Source organism: Pleurodeles waltl, chromosome 3_2 (assembly GCF_031143425.1).
Source record: "Pleurodeles waltl isolate 20211129_DDA chromosome 3_2, aPleWal1.hap1.20221129, whole genome shotgun sequence".
NCBI classification, from domain to species: domain Eukaryota; kingdom Metazoa; phylum Chordata; class Amphibia; order Caudata; family Salamandridae; genus Pleurodeles; species Pleurodeles waltl.
The window spans coordinates 222,751,322-222,766,178 of record NC_090441.1 but is presented as its reverse complement, the minus strand read 5'-3'; the positions used below and the strand labels follow the sequence as shown (position 1 = coordinate 222,766,178).

At 50.2% G+C, this 14,857-nt stretch overlaps 1 protein-coding gene across 1 annotated transcript in view; it reads right to left on the bottom strand.

Annotated features, from left to right (window-relative positions):
* Window positions 1-5,820: 5,820 nt before the first annotated feature.
* The window catches only part of LOC138286786 (CD5 antigen-like), an 800,618-nt gene continuing 791,581 nt past the window's right edge, over window positions 5,821-14,857 (bottom strand). The window contains exon 7 of the mRNA XM_069227284.1: window positions 5,821-6,545. Within this exon, the coding sequence (XP_069083385.1) occupies window positions 6,028-6,545 (518 nt within the window). The 3' untranslated portion in view covers window positions 5,821-6,027. The remainder of the gene's footprint in view (window positions 6,546-14,857) is intronic.

Genomic DNA, 14,857 nt, shown 5'->3' with positions numbered 1-14,857 from the left:
CTAGGAAGGCAGAAAAAAGAGTTTCCTCTGGGAGAGGGTGTTACACCCTCTCCCTTTGGAAATAGGTGTTAAGGGCTGGGGAGGAGTAGCCTCCCCCAGCCTCTGGAAATGCTTTGAAGGGCACAGATGGTGCCCTCCTTGCATGAACCAGTCTACACCGGTTCAGGGATCCCCAGCCCCGTGCTCTGGTGTGAAACTGGACAAACGAAAGGGGAGTGACCACTTCCCTGTCCATCATCACCCTAGGGGTGGTGCCCAAAGCTCCTTCAGTGTGTCCCAGACCTCTGCCATCTTGAATCCAGAGGTGTGAGGGCACAATGGAGGCATCTGAGTGGCCAGTGCCAGCAGGTGATGTCAGAGACCCCTCCTGATAGGTGCTTACCTGACTAGGTGGCCAATCCTCCTCTGAGGGCTATTTAGGGTCTCTCCTGTGGGCTTTTCCTCAGATAACGAATGCAAGAGCTCACCAGAGTTCCTCACCATCTCCCTCTTCGACTTCTGCCAAGGATTGACCACTGACTGCTCCAGGACGCCTGCAAAACTGTAACAAAGAAGCAAGAAGACTGTAGGAAAGTACCATCTTGCCTGGCATGTTACCCCCATTTTTCACTGTATATATGTTGTTTTAGTTGTATGTGTCACTGGGACCCTGGTAACCCAGGGCCCCAGTGCTCATAAGTGTGCCTGAATGTGTTACCTGTGTAGTGACTAACTGTCTCACTGAGGCTCTGCTAATCAGAACCTCAGTGGTTATGCTCTCTCATCTCTTTCCAAATTGTCACTGACAGGCTAGTGACCATTTTTACCAATTTACATTGGCTTACTGGAACACCCTTATAATCCCCTAGTATATGGTACTGAGGTACCCAGGGTATTGGGGTTCCAGGAGATCCCTATGGGCTGCAGCATTTCTTTTGCCACCCATAGGGAGCTCTGACAATTCTTACACAGGCCTGCCACTGCAGCCTGAGTGAAATAACGTCCACGTTATTTCACAGCCATTTTACACTGCACTTAAGTAACTTATAAGTCACCTATATGTCTAACCTTTACCTGGTAAAGGTTAGGTGCAAAGTTACTTAGTGTGAGGGCACCCTGGCACTAGCCAAGGTGCCCCCACATTGTTCAGAGCCAATTCACTGAACTTTGTGAGTGCGGGGACACCATTACACGCGTGCACTACATATAGGTCACTACCTATATGTAGCTTCACCATGGTAACTCCGAATATGGCCATGTAACATGTCTATGATCATGGAATTGCCCCCTCTATGCCATCCTGGCATTGTTGGTACAATTCCATGATCCCAGTGGTCTGTAGCACAGACCCTGGTACTGCCAGACTGCCCTTCCTGGGGTTTCTCTGCAGCTGCTGCTGCTGCCAACCCCTCAGACAGGCAGCTGCCCTCCTGGGGTCCAGCCAGGCCTGGCCCAGGATGGCAGAACAAAGAACTTCCTCTGAGAGAGGGTGTGACACCCTCTCCCTTTGGAAAATGGTGTGAAGGCAGGGGAGGAGTAGCCTCCCCCAGCCTCTGGAAATGCTTTGTTGGGCACAGATGTGCCCAATTCTGCATAAGCCAGTCTACACCGGTTCAGGGACCCCTTAGCCCCTGCTCTGGCGCGAAACTGGACAAAGGAAAGGGGAGTGACCACTCCCCTGACCTGCACCTCCACTGGGAGGTGTCCAGAGCTCCTCCAGTGTGCTCCAGACCTCTGCCATCTTGGAAACAGAGGTGCTGCTGGCACACTGGACTGCTCTGAGTGGCCAGTGCCACCAGGTGACGTCAGAGACTCCTTGTGATAGGCTCCTTCAGGTGTTAGTAGCCTTTCCTCTCTCCTAGGTAGCCAAACCCTCTTTTCTGGCTATTTAGGGTCTCTGTCTCTGGGGAAACTTTAGATAACGAATGCATGAGCTCAGCCGAGTTCCTCTGCATCTCCCTCTTCACCTTCTGATAAGGAATCGACCGCTGACCGCGCTGGAAGCCTGCAAACCTGCAACATAGTAGCAAAGACGACTACTGCAACTCTGTAACGCTGATCCTGCCGCCTTCTCGACTGTTTTCCTGCTTGTGCATGCTGTGGGGGTAGTCTGCCTCCTCTCTGCACCAGAAGCTCCGAAGAAATCTCCCGTGGGTCGACGGAATCTTCCCCCTGCAACCGCAGGCACCAAAAAGCTGCATCTCCGGTCCCTTGGGTCTCCTCTCAGCACGACGAGCGAGGTCCCTCGAATCCAGCGACACCGTCCAAGTGACCCCCACAGTCCAGTGACTCTTCAGCCCAAGTTTGGTGGAGGTAAGTCCTTGCCTCACCTCGCTGGGCTGCATTGCTGGGAACCGCGACTTTGCAAGCTTCTCCGGCCCCTGTGCACTTCCGGCGGAAATCCTGTGTGCACAGCCAAGCCTGGGTCCACGGCACTCTAACCTGCATTGCACGACTTTCTAAGTTGGTCTCCGGCGACGTGGGACTCCTTTGTGCAACTTCGGCGAGCACCGTTTCACGCATCCTCGTAGTGCCTGTTTCTGGCACTTCTCCGGGTGCTACCTGCTTCAGTGAGGGCTCTTTGTCTTGCTCGACGTCCCCTCTCTCTGCAGGTCCAATTTGCCACCTCCTGGTCCCTCCTGGGCCCCAGCAGCGTCCAAAAACGCCAAACGCACGATTTGCGTGTAGCAAGGCTTGTTGGCGTCCATCCGGCGGGAAAACACTTCTGCACGACTCTCCAACGCGTGGGGGATCCATCCTCCAAAGGGGAAGTCTCTAGCCCTTGTCGTTCCTGCAGTATTCACAGTTCTTCAGCCTAGTAAGAGCTTCTTTGCACCAACCGCTGGCATTTCTTGGGCATCTGCCCATCTCCGAGCTGCTTGTGACTTTTGGACTTGGTCCCCTTGTTCCACAGGTACCTTCAGACAGGAATCCATCGTTGTTGCATTGCTGATTTGTGTTTTCCTTGCATTCTCCCTCTAACACGACTATTTTGTCCTTAGGGGAACTTTAGTGCACTTTGCACTCACTTTTCAGGGTCTTGGGGAGGGTTATTTTTCTAACTCTCACTATTTTCTAATAGTCCCAGCGACCCTCTACAAGGTCACATAGGTTTGGGGTCCATTCGTGGTTCGCATTCCACTTCTGGAGTATATGGTTTGTGTTGCCCCTATCCCTATGTTTCCCCATTGCATCCTATTGTAACTATACATTGTTTGCACTGTTTTCTAAGACTATACTGCATATTTTTGCTATTGTGTATATATATCTTGTGTATATTTCCTATCCTCTCACTGAGGGTACACTCTAAGATACTTTGGCATATTGTCATAAAAATAAAGTACCTTTATTTTTAGTATAACTGTGTATTGTGTTTTCTTATGATATTGTGCATATGACACTAAGTGGTACTGTAGTAGCTTCACACGTCTCCTAGTTCAGCCTAAGCTGCTCTGCTAAGCTACCATTATCTATCAGCCTAAGCTGCTAGACACCCTATACACTAATAAGGGATAACTGGACCTGGTGCAAGGTGCAAGTACCCCTTGGTACTCACTACAAGCCAGTCCAGCCTCTTACAAAGACTACCAGCAACATTGTAGCGCCTAATCCTGCCGGCTTTCTCGACCGTTTTCTGATGGTGCGTGCTCTGGGGCCTATCTGCCTTCACCCTGCACTGGAAGTCAGAAGAAATCTCCCGTGGGTCGACGGAATCTTCCCCGTGCCAACGCAGGCACCAAACTTCTGCCTCACTGGTCCTCTGGGTCCCCTCTCCTCTTGACGAACGTGGTCCCTGGAACACAGGAGCTGGATCCAAGTGACCCGACAGTCCAGTTGTCCATCTGTTCAAATTTGGTGGAGGTAAGTCCTTGCCTCCCCACGCCAGACAGTAATCCTGTGTACTGCATGAACTGCAGCTGCTAGGGCTTGTGTGCAATTTTGCAAGGAATCCTTGGTGCACAGCACAGCCCAGGTCCCCAGCACTCCTTCCTGCATTGCTCAACTCGCTGAGTTGACCACCGGCTTCGTGGGACCCTCCTTTGTAGCATTGAGATGACTGCCTTGTTCAAGTAGTTCTGCAGGTGCTGCCTGCTTCTGTGTGAGCTCTCTGTGTTGCTGTGCGCCCCCTCTGTCTCCTCCTCCAAGGGGCAACCTCCTGGTCCTTCCTGTGCCCAGGTAGCACCCATTTGCTTTAACTGCAACCTTTGTAGCTAGCAAGGCTTGTTTGCAGTCTTTCTGCGTGAAAACAACTCTGCATCCTCCAGCACGCCGTGGGACATCTTCTGTACAAAGGAGAAGTTCCTGGCATCTTCCGTTGCTGCAGAATCTTCCGCTTGTTCCATCCGAAGGCTGCCATTTTGCACCTTCATCTGGGGTTTAGTGGGCTCCTGCCCCCCCTGGACACTTGCGTGACTCTTGGACTTGGTCCCCTTCCTTTACAGGTCCTCGGGTCCAGGAATCCGTCTTCAGTGCTTTGCAGTCAGTTGTGGTCTTTGTAGAATCTCCTATCACGACTTTAGCGTGTTTCTGGGGAAATAGGGTCACCTTACTCCTACTTTTCAGGGTTTTGGGGTGGGGTATCTTGGACACCCTTAGTGTTTTCCTACACTCCCAGCGACCCTCTACACACTACACTAGGCCTGGGATCCCTTAGTGGTTTGCATTCCATTTTCTTAGTATATGGTTTGTGTTGGCCCTGGGCCTATTGCATCCAATTGTATTCTACAGTGTTTGCACTACTTTTCTAACTGTTTACTTACCTGATTTTGGTTTGTGTGTATATTTTGTGTATTTTACTTACCTGCTAAGGGAGTATATCCTGGGAGATATTTTTGGCACATTGTCACTAAAATAAAGTACCTTTATTTTTAGTAACTTTGAGCATTGTGATTCTTATGGTATAGTGCTATGTGATATAAGTGGTATAGTAGGAGCTTTGCAGGTCTCCTAGTTCAGCCTAAGCTGCCAGAACACTACTAAACTACTAATAAGGGCTAACTGGACCTGGCACAAGGTGTAAGTACCATCAGGTACCCACTGTAAGCCAGGCCAGCCTCCTACACTGCGTCCATGTTGAAAGCATAAAGACTCAATGGCAAATTATTTTTAATGCTTTAATGAGCTGAGCTATATTTCCCTTCTGTTTTGTACCTTTATATTTTATTAAACCTTCTTATGATTTTTCTAAATCACTGATCTCAAATTCTCTTTTTGGATCAGTTTTTGCTTTATTTACTGTATTTTGAAATGTTGCTTTGAACCTTTTTCATCGAAGCATCATCCCTGACACCGCAAACTGGGCACCACTACATGTAGGTTATCTAAGCACCAGCGCAGTGGCAACAGCATAGCTGATAGGGTGACCTCTTTATCCTCTTTGTGCACTGATGGTGTAAACTCTTCCAAACAGATATGGGTGTCTCTAGCTGAGGACAAGGATGTGGAGCATCCACAAGGGGCTCAAAGGTGTCTGGACCAGAATCAGACAAGCACAGAGTCAGCCAGAATGATTCTGAGTTGGATAGGAAGACACAAGCAGTGTGAGATGTTAATTCTCACATGTTTCAATCCCATAATACAGTGGATAGGAGGTTGGTATTTGGCCTAGTACTACTGACAAAATGAGAAGGATGGTATTTCTGAACTAAATGGAATTTCTATTTGCACAAAACATGAGAGCCACTGTGGCCTGCAGGGTGCAAAGTGATTTCTGCATCAGGTGCCTGTCCCAGTCAGCTGTTCTACCAGATTAAGCCACAATGTGCAGTAGAAAAACAAGTGATTAATATGACAACATGTGAGTGTTTAAATGTGAATAATGAGAACAGAGTTGCCAAGATATGTAAACTAGCAGAATGTTTATTTTAAATCTTCAAGTGGCAGAAACCAATGTCTGCACTTTTGTATACATGTATTTTTATAAATGGAAATGACTTCCTTGAAATAGCTAAATCAGTTTTCAACGTGATTTACAACAGATCTTCCTCCAAGGAAACACATTATAGAAATGATCAAAGAAATACATTTACAGGTCCCCTCCTCCACAGTTTAAATCAGCTCCATAGTTGAAGAAGAGTAGCTACAAACCAAAGGGAAGACCTTCTCTGTGAAGGTGTCTGTGTAGGTGAAGAGGTGCTCCTGGGTCTCAGCATTGAAGAAAGACACCATCCCTCCATCATAGTCCAGGTAAACTCCAATCTGCCTTACTGATGGTAGCGGCCCTGAAAGTGACCCAGGTGAGCTGTAGATTTTACGACTCAGTCCATGAAGCATCAAAACCCAGAAGCCATTGTCAGGCCTAAACTGAGTTCTAGCAACAGACTGCCTGGATACTCCTACACACCACAATATGAAAGAGAACGTTTTACCAATGCGTTTGGGCACCTTCAGCTCCCAGTAATGCTTCCCACAGGTGAAGCCGACAGTTCCTAGGACACAAGGAGGACGACTAAATCTCTTCATATTCTTGGTAACATTTTTTTCAACAGAAAGCCGTGTAACTCGCTTGCCATCTGTAGAGATGTTGAGCAAAGGATGAGCTGTGTCCGGGTCCCAGAAGAGAGATTCTGAGGAGAAAAAGAGAAGGTTCACATAGGTCAGTCAGTCTGCTCAGCTGTCAGTCCCTCCTGTCTCATCTATCTTCACCCTTCAAAGCCACCAGCTTCTTTCTGTCATTTATCTCTCCATCTATCTATCCTCCCATCGTCCATCTGTGCATCCTGCCTGTCCAAATTTCTTTATTTCTTGATATGGTATAAATAAGCACAAGACATTTGAAGGTTGTGGATGCTGAAATACTACCTTTAAGATGACATTGAAACCTAGAAATGCAATGGCAGGCCTGCAGAACCCAAGCTCTCTGCAGCCTTTGACACTGTCTGCCACCACCCACTCAGCACACGCCTTCACGACGCAGGGATAAGACACAAAGCCCTGGATTGGCTCACCTCCTTCCTCACCAACAGAACCCAAAAAGTCTGACTCCCCCCCTTCCAATCGCCCGCCACCAAAATCACCTGTGGAGTCCCCCAAGGCTCCTCCCTCAGCCCCACACTATTTAACATATACATGACCCCACTAGCCAACATCATGAAACCCCACGGAATCACCATCTTCTCATACGCCGATGACACTCAACTCATCCTCTCCCTCACCCGCAACCCCAACACTGCCAAATCCAACCTAAACAACGCACTCCTCGACACCACCACATGGATGACAGCCAACCACCTGAAACTCAACTCAAGCAAAACCGAAATAATCCTCTTTGGCCCACACAAAAACACTTGGGACCCCTCATGGTGGCCCACCACGCTCGGCCCCGCACCCACCCCCGCCAACCACGCACGCAACCTCAGCATCATCCTGGACTCCTCCCTCTCGATGACCCAACAAATCAACGCTCTCACCTCCTCCTGCTTCAACACACTCGGCATACTGAAAAAAACTTTCAAGTGGATCCCCACTGAGACCAGAAAGACTGTCACTCACGCACTCATCAGCAGCAGACTTGACTACGGAAACACCCTCTACGCTGGCACCACACTAAAACTCAATTGCAAACTACAGCGCATCCAGAACTCAGCAGCACGACTCATCCTCGACCTCCCCCGACACGAACACATCTCACCACACCTCAAATCCCTCCACTGGCTCCCCATAGACAAAAGGATCACATTTAAGATCCTCATCTTCGCACACAAATCACTCCACAACACAGGCCCTGCCTACCTCAACTAAAGAGTCACCTTCCACTCGCCCACACGCCACCTCCGCTCAGCCGACCTCTCCCTCGCCTCTGTCCCCCGCATCAAACACACCACCACCGGGGGCAGATCCTTCTCCTACCTAGCACCCACAGCCTGGAACTCCCTCCCAACCCACCTCAGCAAGACCCAAAACCTACTTCTTTTCAGGAAGAGCCTCAAAGGCCTGGATTTTCGAACAGTGATCCTCCCAGCCCCTTCCCCCTCCCCGTCCCCCCAGTGCCTTGAGACCCTCACGGGTGAGTAGCGCGCTTTATAAATCTCTTTGATTGTTCGATTGATTTGCATGGGCTCCCTATGGGTGGCAGAATAACTAAAAAAGTTTTCACTATAGGTCACTGTAAGTCACCCCTATGGTAGGCCCTCTCTGCCCAGAGGGCAGGGTGCAGGTACCTGTGTGTGAGGGCACCCCTGCACTAGCAGAGGTGCCCCCACAAATTCCAGACCCACTTTACTGGACTTTGTGAGTGTGGGAACGCCATATTATGCCTTTACTGGACAGAAGGTCACTAACTATGTCCAGCTACAAAATAGTAACTCCGAACCTAGGCATGTTTGGTATCAAACATGTTGGAATCATACCCCAATGCTTTTCCAAGCATTCGTTATATGATTCCATGCACTCTGGGGGCTCCCTAGAGGACCCCCAGCATTGCTCCTACAGCCTTCTGAGGTTTTCCAGGCAGCCCCAGCTGCTGCCACCTCACAGACAGGTTTCTGCCCTCCTGTTGCTCGAGCAGCTCGAGCCCAGGAAGGTAGAACAAAGGATTTCATTTGGAAGAGGGGTGTTACACCCTCTCCCTTTGGAAATAGGTGTTACTGGACTTGGGAGGGGTGGCCTCCCCAGCCCACTGGTATGCTTTGAAGGGCACATTTAGTGTCCTCCATGCATAAAGCAGTCTACACCGGTTCAGTGACCCCCAGTCCCTGCTCTGGCATGAAACTGGACAAAGGAAAGGGGAGTGAACACTCCCCTGACCTGCACCTCCCAGGGGAGGTGCCCAGAGCTCCTCCAGTGTGCCCCAGAACTCTGCCATCTGGAAACAGAGGTGTTGCTGGCACACTGGTCTGCTCTGAGTGGCCAGTGGCATCAGGTGACGTCAGAGACTCCTTCTGATAGGCTCTTACCTTTCTTACTAGCCTATCCTCCTTCCTAGGTAGCCAAACCTTCTTTTTTGGCTATTTATGGTCTCTGCTTTGGGGAATTCTTCAGATACTGAATGCAAGAGTTCACGAGAGTTCCTCTGCATCTCCCTCTTCACCTTCTGCCAAAGGATCGACAGCTGACTGCTCAGGACACCTGCAAAACTGCAACAAAGTAGCAAAGACGACTACTGCAACCTTGTATCGCTTCATCCTGCCGGCTTTCTCGACTGTTTCCTGGTGGTGCATCCTCTGGGGTTAGCCTGCCTCCTTCTTGCACCAGGAGCTCTGAAGAAATCTCCCGTGGGTCGACGGTATCTTCCCCCTGCAACCGCAGGCAACAAAAGACTGCATCACCGGTCATCTGGGTGCCCTCTCAGCACGACGAGCGTGGTCCCTGGAACTCAGCAACTCTGTCCAAGTGACTCCCACAGTCCAGTGACTCTTCAGTCCAAGTTTGGTGGAGGTAAGTCCTTGCCTCCCCACGCTAGACTGCATTGCTGGGTAACACGTGATTTGCAGCTGCTCCGGCTCCTGTGCACTCTTCCAGGATTTTCTTCGTGCACAGCCAAGCCTGGGTCCCCGACACTCTAACCTGCAGTGCACAACCTGACTTCGGGTGGACTCCGGTTCACTGCTCTTCCAAGTGCCTGTTCCGGTACTTCTGCGGGTGCTGCCTGCTTCTGTGAGGGCTCCCTGACTTTCTGGATGCCCCCTCTGTCTCCTCATCCTGGTCCCTCCTGGGCCACAGCAGCATCCAAAAACCCTAACCGCGACCCTTGCAGCTAGCAAGGCTTGTTTGTGGTCTTTCTGCGGGGGAACACGTCTGCAAGCTTCTTCACAACGTGGGACATCCATCCTCCAAAGGGGAAGTTCCTAGTCCTCTTCATTCTTGCAGAAAACAAAGCTTCTTCCTTCAGGTGGCAGCTTCTTCGCACCCTCAGCTGGCATTTCCTGGGCATCTGCTCACTCTCGACACTGTCGCGACTCTTGGACTTGGTCCCCTTGTCTTACAGGTACTCAGGTCCGGAAATCCACTGTTGTTGCGTTGCTGGTGTTGGTTTTCCTTTCAGAATCTGCCTATCACGACTTCTGTGCTCTCTGGGGATTGTAGGTGCACTTTACCCCTACCTTTCAGTGTCTTGGGGTGGGCTATTTTTCTAACCCTCACTGTTTTCTTACAGTGCCAGCGACCCTCTACAACTTCACACAGGTTTGGGGTCCATTCGTAGTTCGCATTCCACTTTTGGAGTATATGGTTTGTGTTGCCCCTATACCTATGTGCTACTATTGCAATCTTTTGTAACTTTACACTGCTTGCATCACTTTTCTTGCTATAACCTGCATAATTTTGGTTTGTGTACATATATCTTGTGTATATTTTTCATCCTCATACTGAGGGTACTCACTGAGATACTTTTGGCATATTGTAATAAAAATAAAGTATGTTTATTTTTAGTATATCTGTGTATTGTGTTTTCCTATGATATTGTGCATCTGACACCAGTGGTATAGTAGGAGCTTTACGTGTCTCCTAGTTCAGCCTAAGCTGCTTTGCCGTAGCTACTTTCTATCAGCCTTAACTGCTAGAAACACCTCTTCTTCACTAATAAGGGATAACTGGACCTGGCACAAGGTGTAAGTACCCCTTGGTACCCACTATAAGCCAGGCCAGCCTCCTACAGGGGGTTGGACTAAAACGTGTTCCTCCTCTGCACATGTTAAAAAGCCTTGGTGCTATGTGTGCAGAAATAAAGTCCATAGGCCAGGGGACAGCTCCTGCCCCGGTAAAGGCCCTGAGCCTTTCACCATTACTACCTCCACTTCTACTCCTAGTGCCTCTAGGATGAGTAGTAATAGTGGTGGAACTACTGGCCGTAATCAGCCCAAATGTGTAGTTGGGTTCACATTAGGGTCGATAGTAGAAACTGGGGTAGGTATAGAAACCCCAAGACAGTTTCTGTCTCACAGGGTGGCAGTGTCCTTGCCACCCTAGCTGCTTGTCCCTTTAATATGGATAAGTACAAGCAGCACATTCAGATAAATGGTGTTGAGGCCCAAGCCTACAGGGACACAGGTGCCAGTGTCACCATAGTTACTGAAAACTATGTGAGACTATCCCCTGCTCTTCAGCAGTCTTTGGAGGTCTGCTGTATTGGACAGCTCGGATGACTGCACTACCTCCCCTGCCACTCAAGGCGAGGCTAACTTCAGGCCTTCCTTCCTCGGCTTCAGCAGACAGAAGCAGCAGCGTTCTGACGTGGACCTCGACTTCCCGGACTGCTCCCGTTACCTCAGGAAGAAGGTACAACAGCTGCCCTGACAAAGCTCACAGGAAGTGAACAGAACGCATTGGCTGCATTTTCTGTACTGTTTGCCAAAAGAGAAACAAGGAATAAAGGATTGATGAATGTACATTTTGGACCTGGACTTGAAATGAAAAGCAGTTATATTATGTTGGTGCACCATCAGGTGGAGTTGGTGAGAAGAGGCAGAGTCGGTGACAATGGGAGGCGAGCACCGAAGACCTGAAGCCCGCACGTTGGAACGAGCACCGGGTCCGTGGGTCTGGCGGGTCTGACCGCAGGTCACAGGTCTCTTGTAAGCTCGCTGGAAGGCAGAGAGGTGGAAGGCAGAAGGTGGAAGGCAGAAGGTGGAGAGGCGGGGAGGCGACACTCGCACACCTGGCCCAGCGCCCGCCCAGTGCTCTACCACTGACCACAGCTGCTGCGATCCAAGCCTCAGCCTGCACCCAGTCCCAGCAAAGATCAAGTGGAGTTCAAGGGGAGCTGAAGGAGATCCACAGGAGCAGGGCTGAGCGGGCCGAACAGAGCAGTGCGGAGGTCAGAGCAGAGAGGAGGGGAGCGCAAGGTTTCGGGGATGCCAAGTGAGGTCCAGGAAGAGCAGGGGCGGAGCGCAGAGGCTGTTGCCAGCCTCTGCCAAGCGGGTGCCCCAAGAACCCTGCGGTGGTGGCACGACCAGTGCTGGGTTTGGCTTGCGGGGGTTGGAGAGCCTCGCTCCGAACACCAACCTCAGCTGAGCGTGCAACCCTCCTCTTCCTTTCTGTCCATTCCATCAATCAGCCAGCCAGACCCCACCTAGACCTTGCTCAGATCGAGCTCAGGCGGAAAGTTGCCGATACACCACCCAACAACACATCAGAGAAATAAACTCCCACCATTATTCTATTCCGCTAATCTCAGCCTTAGCTCTAACTCAACACAACAACTGAGCAATGCTTATGCCCTGCAAAGACAGGGACCCTAGGCTGAGTTCAAGGCCGAACCCAAGACAGCGCTCACCCCAATTAAAAGGGCCACATCCGCCACTACACACCTGAAAAATATCGTCCCTACTGTCCTTCCGCTGACAAAGTGATTTAAAGGCGAGGTACTCCACGGCATATCAGATTCTCAACCCGGGCCTGCCAAAGACATTCTTAAAAACCTTCCGAGGGAAGACGTGGAAAACGACCCTAGGGGTCTCACGCCCAATTAGCTCACAGCCTCGGAGCCCCAGTCCATCCTGACCACTGCAGCTGCCCATGAACCAGAAACTACGCAAAAAGGAACTGCCTAATAACCTCACTATAGAGATATCCACCAGCCTGGCACAAAATCATGACTCACCAAAAGAAAGTCACCCAAACAGGAACAGCACTAAAGCAATAATAACAAAGCGGGACAGGTCAGTTAAAAGAACAGCTCAAAAATCAGTCCTGGTCTTCATTAACAGGGCACCAAACAGCTTCTCATCAGTTGTAGGCCAGCCCCCGATCGGGAGCAATCTCTGCACCAAGAAAGTGGCCGAACAGCACATAAAAGACTTTCAAGTCCCAGCATACAATGGGTCTGTCCAGCTGAAGGACGACACAGTCATAAAAATATCATCCAACAGCATTACAGAAAACATAACAATGGCAATTGCGGTCACACAAACTATGAGGACCAAATCGAACATGGCAGTAGCATTGCCACCTTGCCCAGCATCCCAAATGATACAGCCTTCCAGCCAGCCCAAAAAATACAGAAGCATAACACATGTAACTCTGCACCTTGCGCCACACAAGCCTCACAAGCCCCGCAGGGAAATACCTCTCAACTAGAAAGGACAAGCTTTCATCCCTGCACACGACTGACAGGACAGCCTGACCTGACCCGCAGGCAATTTCTTCTTGGCTTCCGGTGCAGAGTGAAGGTAGATAGCCCTCAGAGCATGCACCACTAGGAAACAGTCGAGAAAGCCGGCAGGATGAGGCGCTACAATGTTGCTGGGAGTCTTCTTGCTACTTTGTTTTGGGTTATGCAGGCGTCCTGGAACAGTCAGCGGGTCGATCCTTGGCAGAAGTTGAAGAGAGAAGTGCAGAGGAACTCTGGTGAGCTCATGCATTCGTTATCTGGTGAGATGCCCACAGGAGAGACCCTAAATAGCCCACAGAGGAGGATTGGCTACAGAGAAAGGTAAGCACCTATCAGGAGGGGTCACTGATGTCACCTGCTGGCACTGGCCACTCAGAGCTGTCCGTTGTACCCCCGCACCCCTGCATCCAAGATGGCAGAGGTCTGGGACACACTGGAGGAGCTCTGGGCACCTCCCCTGGGAGGTGCTGGTCAGGGGAGTGGTCACTCCCCTTTCCTTTGTCCAGTCTCGTGCCAGAGCAGGGCTGAGGGGATCCCTGAACCGGTGTAGACTGGCTTATGCAGAGATGAGCACCATCTGTGCCCATCAAAGCATTTCCAGAGGCTGGGGGAGGCTACTTCTCCTCAGCCCTTCACACCTATTTCCAAAGGGAGAGGGTGTAACACCCTCTCTCAGAGGAAATCTTTTGTTCTGCCTTCCTGGGCCCGGGCTGCCCAGGCCCCAGGGGGGCAGAAACTGTCTGAGGGGTTGGCAGCAGCATGGCTGAAGAGGAGACCCAGGAAAGGCAGTTTGGCAGTACCCGGGCTCTATGCTGGAGCCCCGGGGATGCATGGAATTGTCCCCCCAATATCAGAATGTTATTGGGGTGACAATTCCATGATCCTAGACATGTTACATGGCCATGTTCGGAGTTACCATTGTGACGCTACTTATAGGTATTGACCTATATGTAGTGCACGCGTGTAATGGTGTCCCCGCACTCACAAAGTCCGGGGAAATTGCCCTGAACAATGTGGGGGCACCTTGGCTAGTGCTAGGGTCCCCTCACACGAAGTAACTTTGCACCTAACGTTCACTATGTGAGGGTTAGACATATAGGTGACTTAAAAGTTACTCAAGTGCAGTGGTAAATGGCTGTGAAATAACGTGGACGTTATTTCACTCAGGCTGCAGTGGCAGTCCTGTGAAAGAATTGTCTGAGCTCCCTATGGGTGGCAAAAGAAATGCTGCAGCCCATAGGGAACTCCTGGAACCCCAATACCCTGGGAACCTAGGTACCATATACTAGGGAATCATAAGGGTGTTCCAGTGTGCCAATCAGAATTGGTAAAATTAGTCACTAGTCTGCAGTGACAATTTTAAAAGCAGAGAGAGCATAAACACTGAGGTTCTGGTTAGCAGAGCCTCAGTGATATAGTCAGGCACCACACAGGGAACACATTCAGGGCATACTTTATGAGCACTCGGGTCCTGGCTAGCAGGATCCCAGTGACACATATCAAGCACACTGACAACATAGGATTTTCACTATGAGCACCAGGCCCTAGCTAGCAGGATCCCAGTGAGACAGTAAAAACACCGGACATATTCTCAGAAACAGGCCAAAAGTGGGGGTAACAAGGCCAGAAAGAGGCTACCTTCCTACACTTTCTTTCTACAAAGTTTCTACAAAGTTTCTAAGAAGTTTTCAAAAGTTTTGAAAAGTTTGAAAAGGTTTTTGTCTTTTCTCTAAAAGTTTCTAAACTTTTTTTTTCTCTGTCCTAAACCCTTTCTAACAATCATGTCTGCAGTAGAACTTACTCCCAGAGTTGTCCAGGCAACCTATGGTA